The sequence below is a fragment of the Rhinolophus sinicus genome, chromosome 9 (genome assembly GCF_057876585.1).
Source record: "Rhinolophus sinicus isolate RSI-liver-muscle chromosome 9, RSI-T2T, whole genome shotgun sequence".
Taxonomy (NCBI): Eukaryota; Metazoa; Chordata; class Mammalia; order Chiroptera; family Rhinolophidae; genus Rhinolophus; species Rhinolophus sinicus.
In genome coordinates, this window is record NC_142509.1 from 18,536,738 (window position 1) to 18,558,446 (window position 21,709).

The 21,709-nt window shown below is 57.5% G+C and overlaps 1 protein-coding gene across 5 annotated transcripts in view; it reads left to right on the top strand.

Annotated features, from left to right (window-relative positions):
• CABIN1 (calcineurin binding protein 1) overlaps positions 1-21,709 on the top strand; it is a 146,181-nt gene that overhangs the window by 92,352 nt on the left and 32,120 nt on the right. For all 5 annotated transcript variants that reach the window (XM_074321575.2, XM_019710328.3, XM_074321576.2 and 2 more), the window contains exon 29: positions 7,913-8,026. In XM_074321575.2, the coding sequence (XP_074177676.2) occupies positions 7,913-8,026 (114 nt within the window). The remainder of the gene's footprint in view (positions 1-7,912; positions 8,027-21,709) is intronic.

Sequence of the window (21,709 nt, forward strand, 5' to 3'; positions counted from 1 at the left end):
AGGACACTATAAAGTAAATGTACAATCCACAGAATGGAGACATGTTTACAAATCATGTATCTGGTAAGGGACTTATATCTAGAATATATGAAGAATTCTTATAACTCCATAATTAAAAGACAACCCAATTTAAAAATGGGAGAAGGGTCTGAATAGACATTTCTCCAAAGAAGATATACAGATGGCTAATAAGCGCAGGAAAAGATGCTCGCCATTAACCATCAGGGAAATGTGAATCCAAGCCATTCAGATGCTACTTCACACCCACTAGGATGGCTGGGATCAAAAAGACTTCATTCAGCCTCTGCTCCCGGGTTCCTGGAGGTGCATGAGAGCTGCTGCCCTGGTGGCAGCCCTAAGGCAAGAGCGTGGGCACCAGGGTTTGGGAACAGTGGTGGTTCTGTCCAGAGCCAGTTTCCTGTGGAGGCCTCATGATTGGGTCACTGCCTCTCCTCAAACCTGCTTTGCTAGTGGTTGTTGCTCGGCCTCAATTCGGAGATAGGGGTGTTCTTCTCATTCTTTGCTCTCTCTGGTCCTCGCAGGTCACTCAGTACCTTCAGAGAGAAGCTGATTCCAGTGGGGCATCAGGACAGCCTGGCCTAGGCCAGTGCCTCAGTGTTGCTTCTCACAGCAGCCTGCCTGGCAGGGGGCAGGGAACTGAGGCTCAGAGGAGATAGCAGCTTGTCTCACAGCCTTTGGCGAGGATGTGGTGGGGCCTAGACTCTGCTCCCAGGGGCGGCCAGGCTGGTGAGGGCCCCTAAGGCTCGCATCTTTACTCTGCTTTTCCTTCCAGACGGAGGAGAGAGGCCATCTGACTCAGATCCTTTACATAGTCAGGTGGGGTGGATGCCCAGCTTCTCACTAAAGCCACAGAGCAGCTGATGGCTGCATCAGGACTGACCTAGCAAATGTGCACTGAAAGTCCACTGTGTGCTAGGCCTGGTGGCAGAGGCTGGGCAGTTAGCAGAAGTAAGGCTGATACACCCCCACCCACCCTCAAGGGGGTCATGTCCAAGCATGGCAGTCAGACAGTAATAGGTCTGCTGTTGGTCCTTGTGGCCAGAGCAGGGCAGCAAGCCAGGGCAGTTCAGCACCCCCAAGCGAGGAGGGAAAGAAGAGGAGCAGGGCCTGTACTGTGGGAGAGGCTGCCAGCCTGAGGCTCAGTGCACAGCCCACTTCCAGGCCCTGGGCTGGGGCTCTGCCTATGTCATCTGGCCCCAGCACTGCCCATATCAACGCTTGACCTCCAGTCAACTTGCGCTTGGTCAGAGGGCTTTCTTCCCACTGGAGGGCGGCCTGAGCCTCACTTGCTGTGCTGTGGGGTGAAGCCCACCTTCTGCAGTGTAGTTTTTCCCCTCTGGGCTGGAACAGCTCTGACACACCTTGCACCCAAGTTGTCAGCAGGACATGACACCCAGGTGAGGATTGTTCAGGAGACCGAGGGGTGTGAGATGGGGAAGGGGCTAGTCAGCCCTCCCTGATCCCAGACCTGGTCCTTCCCAGAGCCTGTGTTTAGGATGTGTCCCCCTTCCACCACTTGTCCCCCTTGCTAGAGCACATACTAGAATCTGAGCCTCCCCTCCCGAGTGCCGGCTCCCTGAACCTCAGGCTCAGCCAGACAGCCAGCTTCCAGTTTCAAGCCAGCTTCCAAGTCTCTTAAGCTGTAGAGTGGGGATAATGGCACTTTCTCTGTAGGTTTTGTTGTGAGGTTCAAGTGAGTTAATGCTGCCTCACCAGGCAGGAAACGTGCATCCCGATGACAAGCAGTCTGCCTTGCAAGCCACGTGCTCGCCACTCAGACGGGGGCAGAGGCCACTCACTGAGCAACGCTGTAGGCCCACCACAGGCCCCCTTTCCCCATCCCAGCGTGTTCCTGGCAGCAGCCACAAAGCGTTGTTACCCAGCCCCTGCTGTGGCTCGTCCTCTGTGTGATAGATGGCAAGGACCCGTCCTTATTCGGTGTGTGTCGGCGTAGCGGTCTGGCTGCTCCAGCCCAATCAGACCCGCTTCCTTAGCCTAGGACCTGTGTGAGATGAACCCAGGCCCCAAGTCTGTTTCGGACTGTTTAGATAGAGACGCCTCCTGCTTGGAGGGCTTGTTGTGCCATGCTATCTCCAGGGGAAGCCGCTGGCCTTCAACTTCGGAGGCGGCTTGTGTACTGGTCTGAGTGAGCCTAGGTGTGAACCACTACCCCTCGCCCTTCTGTTATGTGTACAGATCCCCATGTCCCTGTGCCATCAGCTCATGGCTCACATATGGAACCTGTGGAGCCAGGGTAAATGAGACGGCCTCTGAGGAGGACCCTGCGCCACCTGACTGGGTGTGACAGAGTTGATGTTCCAGGCCGTGATGTAGTCATCCCCTTCCTGCTGCATATATGCAAGTGAGCACCCCAGGGACAGATGTGAACTTTGCATTCTCTGTCACATAGTGGAACTAAGTGTCACGGGGGCGTGCTGGCCAGAGCAGGGTGTTGCTGCCTTCTTCAGCCCCTGCACCCTTTCTGTGCACACAGAAGTGGCCCCACTGCGAAAGGATGCCATACCTCAGCCCCCCACAAGGAAGCCCTGGGCCCCTGCAGATCCCAGCCGTCCGGTTCTTGGCAGGCTTTTATGTGGTTTGCAAAGTGAAAACTCCGTGTATTTCTCAACTTACGAATCTTGACTGTGCACTTCAAAATCTGTTTGCCACGTGGTTTGAAGCCTGCTGTGCCTTCAGGGGCCAGAAGAGGTGGGGCAGATGGCCCCCATGAGGGCTGGCTGTTTTCCTGGTCCTCTCTCCACAGAGAGATGTGGATTCCAGCTGTTGAAATGGGTTGAGCACTCTGCCAGCAGCATCCATTACAGATATTACTGTTTAAGTTTGGAAAGATGAGTGAAACTACCACCACCTCGTTGTCCCACAACCCATGACATGGCAGAACTGCTTGTGTTTTAGTGTATTCCCTCCAGCGTGGTTCCTGTGCTTTCCTGCAGGTGGTTCATTCATTCCCTCAGCAGCTGGCTGCAGAGCGGTGGTTGTGTGCGAGGCCATTGGAGGTGCTGAGGATAGAGGTGTGCATAGCGAAGGCTCTGCCTCGAGTGTGCACAGCGGGATGGAGAGTGAAAACACACTGAGGCAGCGTATACACGCTGCCCCTGTGGAGACCTGCGCGGCAGACCTCGGGCTTCTGAGTAGTTGTTCTAGAGAATAGTAAGGGGTGTTTTATTAAAGACAGACCTCATGCTTCAGTCTGCCCCAGCACATGAGCCCTACAGCTCACTCGAATAAAAGAGCCCCAGCGCAGCAGCTCTGCTCCGCAGCACTCCCCTCTCCAGTGCCCGGAGTCCCCCTATCCCCCTATATACTATGGCCCCTTCCTACCTCTGGGCCTCAACTGTCCCTTTGGCCTGTCAGACACAGTTTTCTACAAGCTACCTGTTTTCCTTTCATTCTTTCCCCAAATATTTGTCTCATCCTTCTTTGGGCCTCATACTGGTCTGGCCCCTGAGGAGGTGTCGGTAAGGAAGTCAGAGCTCATCCCTGCCCTCATGGGGCTGACAGACAAGTAGGGGCAGACAGCAAAGCTGTCAGCGAGTCAGTGGCAGAGGCTGTGTAAGATGGCCATGGGGCCGTGGAGGTGGGGTGAGAGACAGTGCCAGACCGAGAGACCTACAGGGACCAAGGTGGGGCTGAGGCAAGTGTGGCGAGGGCTGAGCACGGGGTGGGGGTGGGGGGACAAGCTGGCATGTGGGTAAAGGGTGGCGCTGGGCCTCACTTTGAGGAAGGTGAGGCCTTCAAGCAGAGGAATGCCTCTCATCAGGATCCCTTCGCCATCTGCCCCTCTTGAGGGCATTTAGTGCGTTCTGCCCTCTGTCAGCGTAGCGTCCGTGCACAAGCCTCAGGGGACCCATGTATCCCAGGAAGATCCGTGCCTTTCTGTGGCATGCCGCCCCGTGGTGTTCCTCCCATTCCTAGAGGTGTTGATGAGCCAGAGGCTGTGGGCCAGTGGTGTGGGCAACGGGGCCTGAGGGGGCTGCTGTGGGAGCTGCCCCGGTGGCCGGCTCAGTGCCAAGCACACAACAGTTGACCGGGCAGGTTTGTAAAGTGACTGGCTCACCCTGTGGGGGACAGGGGAAGAACCCAGCCTCCGAGTCCCTCTGGCCTAGACTGGTAGGCCAGCCTAGCTCTGCCATTTCTTGGCTATGGCGCCTTGGGCCAGTTCTGGAACCTGTCTGAGCCTCAGTTTCTTCATTGCTAGAAGGGTGCAGTGTGCAGGTCAGCTCTCCCTGCCCCTCACCTCGCCTCCCAGCCCAGTTCCTGTCAGCTCCTGTCTGGGGCCTCAGACATGAAGGGCCGTCTGGACACTTTGTGCCTTAGTTATCGACCAGCTCTTTCTCTGGTGGGCCTGGGAGACAGCTGGGGAGCCACACTCCCTGCTGATGTGCAGCGGCCGAGTCTGCAGGAGGCTAATTGCTGATCCTGGTTGGGTTTGGCAGGCCGGTGCTTCCTAACTCCTCAAGTACCTGGTTTTCGGGTCTCTGAGAGCCCTGGAACCTCTCCCAGTGCCTTCTCCCTCCCTGGGCCTCCATGCTTTCGCTGACTGTCCGGCAGGAGGGTAGTCTTAGTGCTGATGTCATTGGAGAAACTGTAGAGTGGTGGCAGAAACAGAAGCCACAGAGGGCTGTACCTTCCTGTCCTATAGCCTTGGGGCCTGGACCAAGGTGTCCCCCACCCCCAACTTTCCCCAGCCTCCATGCTGTGCCCAGCCGGAAGGAAATCTGTTGGGTTTTATTTTCTTGGTATTCTTAAGAAAACGGTGACTGGAGATGCTTCTTCAAGACTTGTTTCCCCACCCCTCCCCAAAAACAATGCTGTTACTTAAAGGGGTTACCCGGACACTTCCCACCAGTCCCCAAGGAGCCCCAGAAAAGGCTTTAGGGTCATAGCTCTGAGGTAACTTCTCTCAGGCCTTCTGTGCAGTACAAGCCAGGCCTATGCCCTGGGTCTCCTGGGGCCACTCAGCTGGAGGAGAGGTTGCCTGGGGCCTGCACGGGCTCTGGTCCCTGGGCAGTCCTGTGCCCATGCCCTCCCCTGCTTTGCAGCCGCCCCACTGGCCTGGTGGTTGGCCGCGTCTGGTCTTTGCCTCCTCTGGCTGCCTTGCTTGTCCAGGCTCTTGCCTCAGTGAGCCCGTCAGCCCCTTGACAGCCTTGTGCAAACCATAGCTCAGGTGTCACCTCCTCCAGAAGCCTCCCTGACCTACTCAGGCTGGACTTGAGGGGGGTCTCCTTTGCACCCTAGCCCCATGGTCATGGGTGGGTAGGCTCACCTATCGTATTCAAAGTACAGGTAGTGGTCTCCTGTCCTGTGCTCCTTTCCATGGGTGAGGTTCCACCCGTGGCTGATGAGACTAGCAGGAGACATGTGCCCAGGCCCAGCCTCTCAAATCTCCCTCAGGCCAGATTTTGAACCAAGTGACCCTGAACCTGAGAGGTCATGGCTGAGCACTGATGCAGTCATGAGCCTTTCTCCTGAAACTATCTGAAGCCTGAGGCTTTACCTTCTCTTTGGACCCTGTTCCTCCCCCCCCCCCCCCCCCAAGTCCCAGGGCACTCAGGAGCCCACTTGAGCTAATCTGAGTTGGATTTTATTCCTTGTAATGAAGCACTCCCGACCGACCCTGTTTCTCCACTTTGTACTGTTTCTCCAAGGCCAGCCCTCCCTCCCCAGGCTGTGGGGCAGGGGTACAGGTGAGGGTCAGAAAGCACTGGGCTGGGACTTGTCATTGGCCTCAGGAGGCGGCTTAATGGACTGGTCTGGGAGGCAGGGTCTCTGAGCCAGACCGCTGGGCCCTGCTAGGGCATTTGAATGTGAACTGCAAGTTGATCCTGCTGACACAGAGCTCAAAAGTTGAAGGCTGGGACTGGGTAGTTCACTCTGATTCCGGAGTGCGGAGCAGAGTAGCCCCGTGCTCCTGAGCAGGGGCCTGGTTGAGGATCGAGGACTCTTGATACCCAGGTAGCCCTTCTCCTCTGCCTGCTTCTGTCTCCCCAACGTAGGGTCAGAGAAGGGGTGCCTCAGTGGACAGGAAGCCCCCATCACTGACTGTGAACAGCTTCGGCATGGATCTCTGAGGCCCTAGAAAAGCCTGTGAGTCCTGGAAAAAAATGTCTCAACAGACTGCAGCTGCAGCTGTCACTCCTGACAGCCACTGAGACTCAGTGAGAGGGGCCCCCATAAAGCCCTTGGTGTGACTCCTGCTCAGGGCCTTCCCTCTGGGGGCGGGCTCTGAGCAAGAAAGCAAGCTGCCTGAGTGCGGTGCCAGAAGGGTCAACCATGGAGAGGGGCGTGGACAGCACGTGCCCTCTTGTACACACCTGGGGCTGTCCCTGCTCCCCTGGTGCTCTGGGCTATCCATGAACCCCCTGGCCCTAGCCCCACGTTGAGCGTGCTTACTTAGGCCAGGGCAGCCTCGCCTTTAAGGGGCCTCAGCCTTCAGCCACTCCTAGAGCCAGGCCATGTCCCTGTAGAAATTAGCCTTGGAATTGATGCCAGGCTTAATCATCCAGGCTTCCCCTAGGAGATGATGTTCTCCTTTGGGCTTCCCAAGAGCCAGCTTTGTCTTCTGTGAGTGTGTCATCCAGGAAATGCGTGCTTTAAAGCTCACCTGTCCCTATGCCAGATGGACCCTCGTTCCTGTGTGCCCCACTGCCACCCAGCTGCAGGGTCCCACCCCGTGCTGGGTATGGAGCAGCCCTCAGCCCCACAGAAGCCTCTGTGGCATGACTGTCTGTGCAGAGGTGGGAGCAGAGGCTCAGAAGCAGACCAGTGGGGCCCCCCTGCCAATAAGTCAGGGAGCTGGGGTTTGCACTTTTGCCTAAAGTTGTGATGAAGTTCACACTATTTCAGAAGTTCAGCCTGACCAGTAGTGAACAGTGGGAGCAGGTGGGACAGGCTCTCAGGCTGCGAAGTGAGAGGGCGTTCACAGTAGTTGGGATGTGAGGTGATGAAGGCCCGGCCCAAGGGGTGGGAAGGCAAGGAAGGGACTTGGGCGGTGAATGGGAGGGTGGGGGGAGGACTGAATGGCTGGGGAGGAGGGTACTGTGGAGAAAAGGGTCTGGCATTGTGCAGTCCTGAGTGCCAGGTCCAGCTCTGCCACGCAGGCCTCTCCCTATAGAACAACATTGTCCCAAGGTGCGATACATGCAGGGCCCTTAGCACTGGGCCTGGCCATGGGAGCCACCATGGTAAAGACCTTAGAGGGGAAGGTGGCCAGCCAGGCAGCTGGTGGGAAAAAGGCTGCTCTGGATCCATGAGAAGCTTCCAGAGAAGGCCAAGGCAGCCAGGCCCATGCCCAGTCTCACCCTGCCCCCGAGTCCCGCCTGAGTCAGCAGGCTCTCATTACCACCCCACCAGGTTCCACCAAGAGGCACCATTGCCCAGAGAACACCAGCCTGAGCACTTGGACAGAGCCCCATCCCCAAAAAGCATGCAGGCCCCTGGCTTCCTGCAGTGCCCCATTGGGTCTGAACCTAAGGTGGCTGTGTTGCTGCCCATGATAAGGAGGACAACTGCTGACATCGTAACAAGTCAGAACTGACCATTTGGGCTAGCTGGGGTCCCCCAACAGAAGGTGGGGTGCTGGATCCATGCAGCAGCTTTGCATAGTTGGTCAGGGTGAGGGGTCCCTGTCTATGCCCTCCTTGGGCAGTCTGAGGCCACGCTGTCCTGAGTCAGCTGTTGCAGGCAATAAATCAGTTCCAGAAATGCACCCCACAGCCAGATGATCAAAGCCAGCAGGCAGAGCTGCGGGATCGATGTCGGCAGGAGCCGCTTTGCCAGTGAAGCCAGGAAGGAGGGGACTGCCTGCCTTCCCCGTGGGCGCCGTGAGCTGCCCACACACTCATTTCCAACCTATTTCTTGTTTCCCCAGAACCTCCAGTGGGCCCGCGATGTGTTGCTAGGCAGCAGTATCCCTTGGCAACAACTGCAGCACATGCCGGCACAGGGGCTCTTCTGCGAGAGGAACAAGACCAATTTCTTCAACGTGAGTACTTTGCCTTGTTGATTTCCGAGGCTGCTTGCTGCCACTGCTTTTCACCAAAGGCGTGCGAATGGACCCCTGTGTGGGCGTTCCCAGGACCACGGGTTTGCGGCATCCTCAGAGGGCAGGCAGGGTGGCGCAGTCGAGAGTGCGCCAGTCTCGGGAGTGGGGCCGTGCTTGCCGAGTGACTTCTGGCATGTCGCTGCCGCATCTGGGCACCAGTTTGCCCATCTTTGAGGAGAGGCATGGACAAGCTCGGTGTGTTCTCTGGAGCCCCAGGTATTCTGGAGCCATGGCAGGCAGTAGTGAGAGGGGCTGCACGCCCCCAGCCCTACTTCCCTAGAGCAGCTCTGTGTGCCCTCCGTGTGGTCTGGGGCACCTGGAGATTCTGACTGAAGCCAGGTCTGCTGCTTAAAAACAACAAGTTTGGCCAGTGCTGGGCTTTTAGTGCCCTTCTACTCCTCACATTCCGTGCGGGTGGAGACCCACGCCTCAGGCAGGACATGGCCCAGCACCGCGGCCTGTCTGCCCCCCATCCTTGAGGCGCCGAGGGCCCACATCTGCCCCACCTGGGCCCAGGCCTCCCTCATTCACTCTGCCCTGCACAGAGACAGATGGCCCCTCCTCACTCTGTTCCACTGCCAAGTTGTCACCCGTCTTCCACCATCTCTCTCAGCACAGCCAGCCCCCAGCTGGGTGGCTTTGGCAAGTCACATGGACCCTCTGAGCTTTGGTTTCTTCTGTATTTTCCCTGATTCCTTGTTACATGTAGAGAAACTGAAGGGCAGGGTTGACCTGAACAGGAGCCGAGAAAGACAGGTCTTAGGTCTGGAGGGGTGTGATGGAGGCTGGTTCTGGAGGCATATGGGCAAGGTAAGGTCCCCACTGAGAGCCAGCCAGGTGGTGGGGTGTCTGGGTCCATAGTTCTCCTCTCACAGGCTGAGCTTCTGCAGGGCAGCCCTGTGTCTGCCACCCCTCTCTCTGTGGGTATTTTATAGACAAATAGTAGATGTAATCTGTGATCAGTCTGCACAGTACCAAGTTGTACCAAGGAGTTTGTAGTGAAAGAGAAGCTCCCTCCCACCCAGATGCCCAGGCCGCAGCCACTGCCCTGTAGCAGCCACTGGTCTCTGTCCTGTGTGTGTCCTCCCAGAGGGTGTCTGCCTATTTATAAGCCAGTGCACAGAGATGTACTCAAAGGACAAAGTACACATGCTTCTGCTCCTTGCTTTTTCTCCCCACTTTAGAGTATATCTTGGAAAGTGTTTTAGAACTTGCTTCTTCTTTTTTATAGCTGCATAGTACTCCCAACATATGGATGTCCCACAATTTACCTACCCATCCCCTATTGATTGTTTCCGGTCTTTTGTTACCACAAACAATGCTTCGTACAAATATACATCTTTGTGCATATTCGGGAGTCCATTCATAGGATGAACTCCTAGAAACAGTTCCTGGGTCAAAGGGTTTGGGGTGCCTTTAAAGTTTTAGTAGATACTACCCTTCAGAGAGCCAGCCCACACGCCCAACCTTAGGCTCATTTTCTCAGACGTCATCAACACTCTGTGTTATTGAACTGTCTCCTATTTGTTCTTCACTAGGCGAAAAATACAATTGTTTCATTCATTATGAGCGCCATTGACCGTGATATGTTAGCAGTTTTAATTTCTCTTCTGTGCAGTTTCTACTCATGTTCATTTTCCTATTGCATTGTTGGTCCTTACTGAGTTATAAGAACTCTTCACATATGAATGAGATGGGCCCTTTGTCAGTGTTTTGTGGACTTTTTTCTCTGCAGTTGCTTAAACTAAAGTTAGAACCAGGCAGGTGGCTTACATTCAGTGAGCTCCTGAGTCAGTTATTTCCCTGATAAAACAGGCTCCTGTTACCTGCTTCGAAGAGTAATTGCAGTGATCAAGTTAGATAATGCGGTAATGGCCCTAACTCGGGGTATGGCACGTGGTAGGTGCTCAAGAAAACAGTTTCCCTTCCTCTCCCCTCCCCGGCTGTTGGTGCTTTGCCCTTAAGCACTGTGCAGTGATGTGGGAAGGAGACCCCCTTTCTTCCTCACTGGTGAAGCACTCAGCCTTCCTAACGGGAGAGTTCAGGAGGCTGACACCTCATGCCTGCCCGGCTGGAGCATGTCTGAGCTGGAGGCCAGGTGTTCCAGTTCCCTTCTCCTTTGGGCTCGCTTCCCACAGCTCCTCCTGTGGTTTCCAGGGCCTCCCGGAAAATGAGTCCTGTAGAAGGGCAGTCAGGCTGTGCCTATGGGAGAGAAGACCAGCAGAGCCCCGGGTGGGCCTGGCACATGGGCAACTTCTCCCCCACAGTGGGAAGCCCCTGTAGACCCAGGCCACTCAGCCGGGACTGATGTTTTCAGTGCTTTGCCTCCTCCAGGTCAGCTGTTTGCTCCTCTGTGCTTCCCAGAGACCCAGTGCTTTTACCACCCTTGGGCCCTCGCCCAGCCTGAGTCCTGGCCACTCTGCTTTCTCAGCTCTTCTCTTTGGAGGTGGCCTGGGGCTGCTCATGCTCCTTGAGCCTGAAAGGTTCACCTCTGGGCAGAGCCCAGACAGACACTCGTGGCCCCATTTATAAAGTCACAGAGGGAGAGGCGCTCCCCGCTGGTTGGTGACAGGATGGCCCTTGCCGACCCACTCCACCCTGTCCTTGCCACTCCTCGAGGTGGACCTCCAGAGTGGAGATGGCCTCCAGCCAGGGCTACACCCAGCACATCAGAAAGTAGGACCCTTGGGGCTCTCAGCACATGAGTTTGTCCAGCAGATTTTACCAAGTGTGAGGAAGCTGTTTGCGACCACGTTTATGGAGCAGGAGACAGCTGACTGCTGTGATGGGGCCGCGTCTCTGACCGCTGAGGCAGGAGGTCAGGAGGAGCAGGCTGGTTCTTCTCCCTTCTCATGAGCACTGGGGTTTACCGCCTGAGTGAGGGCAGAGGCCTGGGGCGCGGGGCAGCCCTTGTGAGGCGGTGCAGGGAGGGGGAGGCAGGGTCATCGGCCACCCTAACTGCCATCCCACTAAGCCCCCACTGTCCTGGGCCACCAGGCTGCCCAGCTTTGGCATCACAAACCCAAGGGGCGGTCTGGGTGCCCCCCCTTCCACCCCCCGTCATCCTCAGGGCCCAGGCTAGGGGACCCCCCTGTTATTTTTCAGTGACAATTTTTGAAAATTGTGTCGCCTTGTCACTGTAAATAGTTCATAATAGAGCTCGGACCCCATGGTTTGCTCCCCCCCCCCCCCCCAGGCACCATGCCCTTCTCAGAGGGACTTCCATGAGTGGCTGGGCTGTTTGGTTTTTTTCTCAGTTGTGTGTGTACAAAATCAGACAGATTTGTCATGCAGCTTTAAAAAATGTGTGTGCGAAGGGGTACTTTTCAGCAACTTGCTTTTTTTCTCTGACACTAAATCTTGGCGAGTTTCCCTGTGAGAAGTATAGGCCATCTTGCTCTTTGCAGCTGCCTCCAGGGTTGTGTTGTACGCGGGCCACAGTCTCCTTGGGTCAGAACATCCATGGGGCCAGTCTTTGTGCTCACAGGCAAGCTGTAGGCACCCTCCTTAGGCAAGTGTCTTTGTGCTATCCCCGCGTTCTTCTTTGAGTCCCTGGCCTGTCCTGGCGTGGGCCAGAGGAGGTGCTCACTGAGCATTTGTGGATTGTTTATAGTCGTGTCTTCTCCCTTAATACATGGTCTCCAGGCATGTTCTCCTGGTCCAGCCCGTGCTGGCCGCTGGGAGGTCCCTGCATAGGATGCTCGAAGGCTTGCAGCAGAGCCCACATGCATGTCCCTTCGTACTGGGCCCCTGTAGGATGCTACGGGACCTGGGGGAGAGATGGGGAAATCCTCGAGGAGTCTGGGTGGGCTGGAGGCAGGGCTCTCACGGGGAGGATGGGTGCTGCTCAGCCAGGAAGGGGCAAGAGAGGGAGGCCAGGGTTAGAGGCACCCTTGCGGGAGCTCCTCAAGGCTGGACCACGCCTGAGGCAGTGCTGGCTGAGCCTTCTTGGGGAGCGGGAGGGATGGGTGCTGAAGGGTGGCTGAGTGTGACCTGGGGCTCCAGTTAGCTTTCTTGACTGGAGCTCCTCGCACACAGGGCCTGGCCCACAGTGGACTAGGGCCCTGCAGCAGCAGAGATGTGGCATGTGACAGGGCCCAGCAGTGTGGTTGGACAAACATGTGAGAGAGAGAGAGAGAGAGAGAGAGAGATGAACTTGGTCCATCTCCAGTCCCATTGTTCCCAACTTGACTGAGAGGGAACAGTTCCCAGCCACCCCTTTCCTCTGCCCAGGAAAATCCTTGCTTGTGGGCTGTCTGCCAAGCAGGTTGGAGCTCGGGGCTGGGGCTCATACTCCAGGGCAAGCCAGAGCCTCAGCTGAAGGCTCCATTACCCCAGCCCTCTCCCACCAGGCAGCGTAGTCTTGTCTTTGCCAAAACAGAGCCAGAATTGTCGAATGTCATTGGTTGAGGTCTTGTGGTCTTTTCTGCCCTGGCTGGGCCTGGCCTAGGCCTTGATGCCTGTCCTTTCACAGTTCACAGCATTGGTGGGGTGGGGGGAGGGCTGGGAAGACATGGAGGGCTGGAGCAGGAGGCAGTGAGGCCAGGGTTGGGCCTGGGGACATAGGAGCCCTCCTGAGCCAGTGCCAGCCCTGAGTGGGAGCCAGAGCGCTGTCCCTCCCTGGGGCAGAAAGCAGGCACCAAACATACCATGGAAGCTGAGGGCTCATCTCTGAGTGCCCAGAAGTTTCCGTGGCTTCCTGTGCAGGTATGCACACTTCTGGGCAGGTGGGCCGTCGGAGCTGGGCTGCTCTGGCCAGGGAGAACTTCTCTCCTTATTGTAGTTGATGCAGAAACGTTCCCATAGTAACCAAGCTAGAGATGGCTCTCCCTCCTTCCCCAAAATGTTTGCTTATTTTAGCAAGCAGGGTTTTTTTTCTTATTTCAACCCAGTTTCCAGCCACTGTGAAAGAAGTAAAGGGAGCCATGGGCCCACCTGCTTCCTGTTTCTGAGGCTGTGCAGGCTGGCAACGGCTGTGGCCTGAGTTTGAGGGTGTGTAGGGGAGGTGCTAGCTTGCAGCAGCTTGGCTGCCCTGCTTCAGTGCCTCCTCCACAGCCACTCCCACCCACGTGGGATCTGCCTGTGACACAGGCAAGCAATCCGTGGCTGGTAGCATCTGGGGGCAGGTCCCCGGGACCTAGGGTCACCGAGAAGAGTGCAGACTTTCAGCTCAGGCAGGCTTAGCTTTTGGCTACTCCGCCTCTTACTTGACCCCACATAGGGCACGGGGCTGACCCTAGGCAGGGTGGTCATGACAGGGAGACAGGAGTCATTAACACACACTTGGGACATCACACAACTCATCCTTAGGACTGGAAATCAGCCTGCACAGGGCCTTGGGGCTTGTCTGTGGATCCCAGTGGTGCTTCAGGACGGTAGTGCTGGTACCAGAAGGGATATGGCTGGAGTGGGGTTGGGGGGAACCTTAGCTCTTGCCTGGCCAGGGCCTCCAGAGGCTCCAGGGCTGCCCTGGCTCAAGCGGGGTCACCTGACATATGGTATGGCCTTCCCTGATTGCCACATGGGCCCCTTTCTATGTGGCCTGGGTCGGCTGTTGGTACCTGTGGACGTGCTCACTCCTTCTTGGTCGCAGCTGTGTAGTGCTCTGCTGTCTGACTGTCCCACAGCTCCCCTACCTGCCCTCTTCCCAGTGGGTAGGTGGCCCAGTTCTCCACCAGTACAAAAGCGCTGCCTTCCCCAGTCTCCTTCCTCCCCTGTGAAAGTCTCTAGGATTGGAGGCCGGGTCACAGGTCCTCCACGCATTGCCAGATGGTTCTGCAGAGCCGGGCCACGTTCCCTCCTACCAGCCACTGTTCTGCCCCCTCCTGGCACTCAGAACCACAGGCAACTTTCATTTTGGCCCATCTGTGGTGTGACTGGGTGGGGTGGCTGAGACCCTCCCCATGCCTGTGGCCAGTGCCTTTGTCTGCCCAGGCGGTAGTGTGAGCTCCTGCCTGGGAGTCACCACACAGGCCTGGTGGTTCTGTTTGTCCTGACTCCATGTTACTTAACTGATGGGAGATACAGCTGTCAGGAACCATCTTTATTTCTTTAAGCATTTGCGCTGTGCGGCCCCCAGCCCTGGAGCCAGAGTGCTCGTGAGGGCCCTGATATGAGAAGAAGGGCCCTCACTGGTTGGGCGGCCAGCTGGGGGCAGGACAGAAGGTCTCGAAAGCCCCTGGTACCCTTTCCATTTTGCTAAGAATCAGTCATACCCATTCTAGTCTGACTTGCCACCAGTTGGTTGTGTGGCCTTGGGGAATTCCTCCTCCCTCCACCCAGTGAGCAGATGCCAGGTGGTGTTGGGGGGCAGGCACAATGGGGGCCTTTGCGGAGACCAGAAGGCAGCCTAGCCTCTGAGCCTACCACAAGGCCAGCCTGAGACGGTGCCCATTGTACAGGCCAGGCCTCAGCCAGTGCCCTTCCACCTCGGGAGCCTGAGAGCCCGTGGTCCAGATGGAGGCTAGTGGTGCTGGGCCGGGCACAGCCCTGGAGCCCAGTGCACCCTCGCACCCCAGGAACAGCATTCCCATCGCCTCCCAGTGCATCCCCTGGCACGGTGCCCAGCAGGCAGGGCATGCCTAGTGACCATGAGTTCCTCTCGCCCTTGAGAGTTCCCTGCGACAAGGTTAACTAGGGAGCAGCAGCCCCAGAGTAAGGGGAACAGGCACCATCCTGGCGTGGGGGACCAGGCCCTGGGGTCTGTACTGCAGACAGCTGCCTCCTGTTGCAGGGCCAGACTTGGACTTTCCCTCCCATCCCCTCCCAGCCCCCCGACAGGTGCCGTGCAGGTGGGCCTGTGGGAGCCTCTGCCTTGCTCACATCCACCCCACAGCTGAGTCACTGACACCCGCCCCCAGACACCAGCCCCAAGTTCAGGGCCTTTGCCAGCAGACATCAGAAACACAACCCAGGGATGAGGTGTTGGTCTCCACCCAGTTAATTATACCTCACACTGCCCCAGGCAGCAGCAGATCTGTGTTGTTTCCCAGCAGTAAACAAGCCCCAGGAGCATCAGTGAGGGGAGCTTGGCCCAGCCCACGGGCGCCCCAGTGCAGCTCCTCCAGTGCTGAGTCCTGCCCTCCCTCTCTGGACACGGCCAGGGAACATCAGGATAGGAAGTGCCCGCTTGGCGACCGCGCCACACCTTTCCTGGAGTTGTTCCCACCCACATCACCTCTCTACGCAGGACTGGTTGTGACCCATTCACGGTCCACCTCTGCTTGTCCCTCTGTCCAGACCTCAAGGAGCGTGTTGCCCTACTGTGTGCCAGGCCCTGGGCCACCTGCACTGCCAACAAGGCCCGGGGTCCACAGGCTGATCCGCAAGGCTGGATTATTAGTCCCATTTCATGGCGGTGCTAGGAGGTAGGTGCCTTGACCGAGGTCCCACACCCGGCAATGCTGGAGAAAGGATGTGTGTGTCTGTCTAGTGCTGAAGCCCGTGGGTGGTGACCGGCAGCCGCTCTTGAGGGAGGAAGGGTGGAAAGCCCGGGACCCACTGGCTCCTACACGGGGATTGGCCCTGTTGCTCCCAAGTAGGAGTATTGCCCGAACGGCCCATTGGCAGGATGGGGGGGCAATGAGTCAGGCAACATGGGCATCTAGCCCTGCCCTAGGAGGTGAGGCTGCGATTCCAGGTTGATGGAGGCATGGGGTCGGTAGCTGGGCCAGGTATAGACCAGGGCCGCCCTTGGTGGCCGCACTGCACTGTCAACTGACCTGGGCACTGGACCTGTATGGGCATGGCCTGGAATGGCTGGCTGGCTGGATTAGGCCACCTCTCTGGTAGATCCTCCAGGCCCACCCAGGTGCTGGGGCTCCTGAGGCCGAGCACAGCAGTAGTGGAGGCTGCCACCCTGCCTGAAATGCTAAACCATCTGTGCATGGCCCAACCTGTGGCAGCTCGCAGCAGCAGGGCAGCGGCAGGACCGGCCCCGTTTATGGCACTGTCTAGGAGCCTTACTTGGGGTGCCTTCTCTGGTCCTCCACAGTATGTCTGGGAGGCTTAGATACTGTATTGTCCCCATCATACAGATGGGGAAGTTGATACCAATAGGTGCCAAAGGCTGCGACAACCAAAAGCCCTTTTCTACCCTCTACCCACCAGGCTGACCAGAAACCTGGCCCCTCCCCTTGGACAGCAGAGCTTGTGGCCCTGTTCACAGGCCACTTCCCGGCTGACTCTGGATATTAGGAGAGGAGTGGATGGGGTGCTTGTCAAGTGTGCTTCTGTAGTTGCCAGCAGTCGTGACATAGTTGCCAGGGCCCTGAGGGACGCTGGTTATATCGGACACCCGTGAATGAGGTACAGAAGCTGAGGGAGTGGCCCGAGATCACACCGCTACCAAGTGGCCAGGCTGGGATTCAAATCCAGGTCCGTCCTACTCCAAGGCTCGTGCACTTAGCTGATATGTTGTTGGGAATTCAGGGGCCATATCCGGGCTCTCTCTGCTCCATTGGTGGTGTCTGCTGTGCACACGTGGGGAGGGGTGGTGAGAGGAACAGATTGTGTCCGTACCCCTCCGCCCCCCTCCTTCAAGGGGTGGAGTCCCTGGCCCCTCCCTGAGACCTCTTAGTGGTGAAGCACTCTCGCTTGGCCCTTGGGTCACCTTTGGCCCATTTTATCTTCCCTCAAGCCATGAGAGAGGCTCACTCTTGAGGGGCACCTAGGTCCCTGGGGGAGGTGATCAGGTGAGCAGCGGTTGTGGGGGCCCACGGTTTGGGTAGGGCTGGGTAGATGGTGAGGGGCTGTCGGGACGTGGGGACAGGATTGGGTTTGTCGAAGCCACAGGTAGGTTCCTCCACACTTAGGCCTCCCAGAGTTTTGGAACCTTGCCTGGCTGTGGTTGTCCTTCCTGCCCACAGGCCTTTGGCCTCCCTCAGTGCATTCCTGGGCCTTTTAAAGCATGTAGGTCGAGGGCCATTTTTGCAGTCAGGGCTTCCTTTGTGATCCCCTCAGAGGCTTTTCCATATGCGGTGTCACTACACAGCCCAGCCTTCCCCAGCTCTGCTTACCTCCTTTTGACCCCTCGCCCTGCCCATGGCTAATCTCCTCTGGCCAGTGTCGGGCCCTCCTGAGCCCCACTATTGCAGTCACCTTTGCACGCATGCCCTTTGAGACACCGGGGCTGAACAAGCCCCCATCCCTTTTGGAGCCCAGACCCCGTAACTGGAGAGTGAGCAGAGGGTGAGAGAGACAGGAGGTGATGTTGGTGGAGGTGCCTGCACAACAGAGCTGGGACGGGCTTCCGAGCAGAGGGAGCTGTGTGAGCCAGGGCGGGCCCTCGGACGGGCGCTGCAGGGGCAGTGGCCGACACCGCTAGGCCCTGCCCACGTGGGTCAGGGGCAGAGTGGGGGCTTTCTCCTGGGGCAGAGGGGCTCGGGTGAAGGAGATCTTCTAGGCGTCATGCCACGACATCAGCGTGACGAAGGGGCCAGGCTGGGGCAGGGCCTGGGAGCACTGCTGACCTGCCGCTCCTCAGGGCTGCACCACACACAACAGCTCACGGAATTCTCCTGACCCACAAGACATAGGTGGTGCCATTATTCCTGCCTTACAGATGAGGAAGCTGAGGCTTGGCCACACTGCACACCGGCTCCTGAGCTGGGATCCAGGCTCAGCAGCAATGTCAGTTTCTAAGGTGGGAATCAGCCTTAGAACCAAGTCAGGGGCAAAGAGAATGGCAGCCAGTGGATGGACTCCAAAGATAGGCAGAGGAAGGACCAGGGCACCTGTGGGCGGTAAGGACGGAAGTGGGGGGGTGTCTGGGGGAGGGGTTAGAAGTGGGCCCAGAAAGCCAGGCCTGGTGCTCAGCTTTGGTCTGGGGCACCAGGTCCACTGCCCTGTGTGTCTGTCTGGTGTGTGGGCGCTGGGTCTGTGTGTATATGTGCCTGCGGGACACTGAAGGGCCACTGCCCATCATTTTACTGTTTCTCTTGCTGTGGCCTCAGCTCCTAGGCCCTGACATCTTCCGATTCTCAGAAGGAATTGTCTGGGATTTGTTGTGGCTTTTCTTCTTCCCCCATGACACCTAATCACCGATGGCCATGGACATTGCGTCGCCCAAGGGGCTCGGCTTGTGCTCTCGGCCCCGCCCTTGATGGCCGTGCCTGTGGCAGGTCAGCCGGCCTCCCCTTTCTCCTCCTCAGTAAGATCACCAGAGCCTTGCAGCAGCAAGGTTAAAGGAAACCCAATTACATCACACTGGGAATTAGAGGATAGAAAAGAAGGGAAAAGTTTAAATTGAAATACGAGTTTCTTGGCTGTAGTAGGAATTGCTGCCCTGGTGCTATTTTTAGCTTTGCTGAGATGATCTATGGGCCCATTGCAAAAGCAGAGTAAACAAAAGAATCATTTCAAGTTCTCCAGGGAAAAAAAGGTCCAGTTTTTAAGTCTTAAAAAGGTTAGCAAACTTGTGTGGCTTCTTAGCTTATCCCAGGCTTTCCTTCCTTCTCCTGTCCTGGGCTCTGCAAGCTTCGCTGAACTTCACAGCTTCCTGCGTGCTGGGCCCTGGTTCCGCTTGGAGCAGATGCCCCAGGCCTTCCCATCCAGGTCCCCGCCTCCTTGTCTGTGGGGACAGTGTGAGCGGGAGAGGAAGCAGGTGGGGCAGGGCTGATTCCCGCCTTAGAAGCTGCATGTGTCCTCACCCAGGGGACTGGGAGGAAGCGCACAGAGGAGACAAAGCGAGATGAGACCCAGGATCCCACCCTGACAGGACTCAGCACAGTCAGAAAGCTCTGCCCAAGGCAAGCCATCCTTATTCACAGTTAGAATTAAAAAACGAAAAAAAAAGAAAAACCCAACCACATGGAAGCAGCCTTTAGATGGTCATCTGGATGTGCATTCTTTTCTGGCCCTGGGAGACGGTTTCCATCTCCAGGTGTGGATTCACAATTGTGGCAGGACCCGGATGCTTGGGCAGAGAGAGGATGTGCTTAAGCCCTTAGCGTTCATGACCCCCCATGGCAGTCCTGCGAGGGGGTTCAAAACCCCTGCAGCCTGCACAGCCGTGACTTGCCCTGCACACAACCTATAAGCAGCAGAGCGCAGCCTGGAGTGCAGGCCTGGGACCCACATCCTATGGGTGGCCTCCATGCCAGAGTTTCTGGGCAGCCCAGGGGGCCTGCAGTGTTTGTGTACAGTAGGGTGCTTAGTTGGGAGCTCGCTGTTTAACATTCCTGAAGAGAAGAACATTTTTCCGTGTGGACTTCTTTTCCCACTGCTAGTTATTTTTCAGAGGTTTGCTCTTGGCATAAGTGTCCCTGCCATGTCTTTCTGAGGCGGCTTGGACAGACCACTCTGAGCTTTGTCCTCCTGGGACACTGCCCCAGGCCCAGGGGTGCTGTTTGGAGGGGCAGCACCCTGGTCCTGGGGGTCCAGGGGGAGGTGACTTCCCAGAGGAGGGAGGAGGCACGGAGCCTTTGATGATGAGGCTTTGGCCAGAGGAGCAGGGCAGGCGGCCCACTCAGACCAAGGACCCGAGGACAGCTGGGAGAGAGGCGGAGGGAGAGCTGTGGCTGCTGACGCAGCAGGACCCGGGGAGGCAGGAGCTGTGGGAACCCCATCTCAGGGCCGGGAGGAAGAGGGGCTCCCTGGCAGGCCCCTGCTGTGGGAGTCACTGGAGAACATGCCCTTTTGGAAATGAGAAGGCTTGGCAGTGTCAGCCTCTGTTCTGTTCACTTGGCCCAGCGTGGGTGCTCACTCCAGATACAGGCCCTCCCTGTGCCCCACCCCCCAGCCTATGGGAAACAGTGGGTACAGCCTGGCTCCTAAGCAGAGCTGGGAAAGAATGTCAGTGAGTGGGCTTCTGCTGAGAAGAGGGAGGCCACAGGGCTTGCTTCCCTGGGGTACAGAGAATGTCGGGTAGCAGGCACCTTCTAGACACTCCCTGACTTACTCCGCCCCACAGCCCCGTGAGCTCCACTTATGATGAGCAAGCTGAGACCCACAAAGGGCAGCACAGACCCAGGGTCACTCAGCCTGTGAGGAGCAGAGCTGGGATTCCCACCCCACAGAGCCTGGCTGGGGAGAACTCAGGCCTGTCCCTGCCCCCCACACACAAACCTGCACCCAGCCTGCAGGATTCAAGGTTAGAGCCCGTACTGCACGGCCGCGGTGCCCAGGGCAGAGGGAGCCTGTAGATGCTGCTATGACTGCCCACCTCTGCCCTGGGCTGCATCCTTGCCTGGCCCCAACCAGCTGGCCCCATCCAAACCCGGCAGGAAGGAGGGGCATCAGGTTATCCTGTCTGCAGATGAGGAAACTGAGGTAGCAAGCCCCAGGACAGAGAGCCAGGATGCGCCAGCACTGTGTCCTCCGCAGGTATTACGTGCTGCTCAGACTGTCTCCTCATCTGTGCAGTGGGAGGTGCGTGCGTCCAGCACTGGACACTCCAGAGCCCTGTGGCCCCAACAGTGTGCTTAGGTGGCCACGAGCTACACATCTGAGCCCCAAGGAGCAGCCTGGTGCAGTCAGGACATGGCTGGTTTCCGGCCCCACCCCCATCAGTGTGTGTGACTGTCCTGTCCTAGGGAGGCAGGCAGGGGTCCCAGATCACTCAGGAGGGACCCAGCCTGCCCTGCCTGGCCTTCACCACAGCGCTAATGACTGGGGGGCTGTTGTTCCCATTTAACATTCCCTTTTTGCCCCCCAAAAACCTACCTGGATAATAAAAACAGTGAGCCATAGCATCCCCAGCCAGGAGGGATTCTGGGTGTGGGAGGTGGCAGGGGTGGAGAGCATATGAGGGTCCCAAAGAGGTCTGGCAACAGAAGTGGGGACAGAGGGGAGGGCAGGGTGTATTAGGTCACCTTTGTCGCCCATCCCCCCCAGGGTTGCTACCCCTTGGTGTCTCCCTCCTGTCCATTTGCCTCCCCTTCCTTGCCAAGGCTTCTTGGGTGTCCCTCCCAGAAGATCATTGGTACCTACAGAGGAGTTCAGAGAGGCAGCCTCGGCCACCCTGAGCACCCTAAGCTAGAATGGAAGCCCCAAAGGGAGGCTGGGTTTCCTGAGGCAATGGGCATTGGCCCTGGCAGCCCAAGTGAGGGGCCTAGGCGGTACCTCCCGTGGGCCAGAGACGGGCACTGTTGCAGTTGCTCCAAAAGCGTCTCCCCTGGCAGGGCCAGCAGGTTTCTTTGTGTTGGATTCTGGGGAGCCCAGGGCTGCCTGAAGCTCTCCGGGGGCCCTGGCTGCCCTTGAGCCCCAGGGTTGAAGGTCATGCTCTGGCCTGTGGGCTCCCATCACACAAGTCCCGTTGCTGTGCGTGGTGCTAATTGCCCTGTATGTAGGTGTGGCCAGGGCTTTGAGTGGCAGGCAGGGACTCTGGCTACCACAGTGCCCAGTCCACATTGGGCCTGATCCATAGACCCCAGGCCTGGCGGAAGCTGCCCTGCCCTCAGAGTTTAGTCTTGCTGTTGACTTCCTGGTCCCAGCCCCATCTGACTTCAGTTTTCCCATCTCCAAAGGTGGGCCAGTGGTTTTCCAGCCAGTTTTCCAAAAGAACCCTTTCTCACCTCCCACTGGGAAACATGAAAGGATAGCCATTACAGCAGACAGGAAGAGCTGGGCCCCACCTGCTCTGGCTGAGCCCCTGCCCGCCCAGTCTCCCTGGAAAGAGGGGCA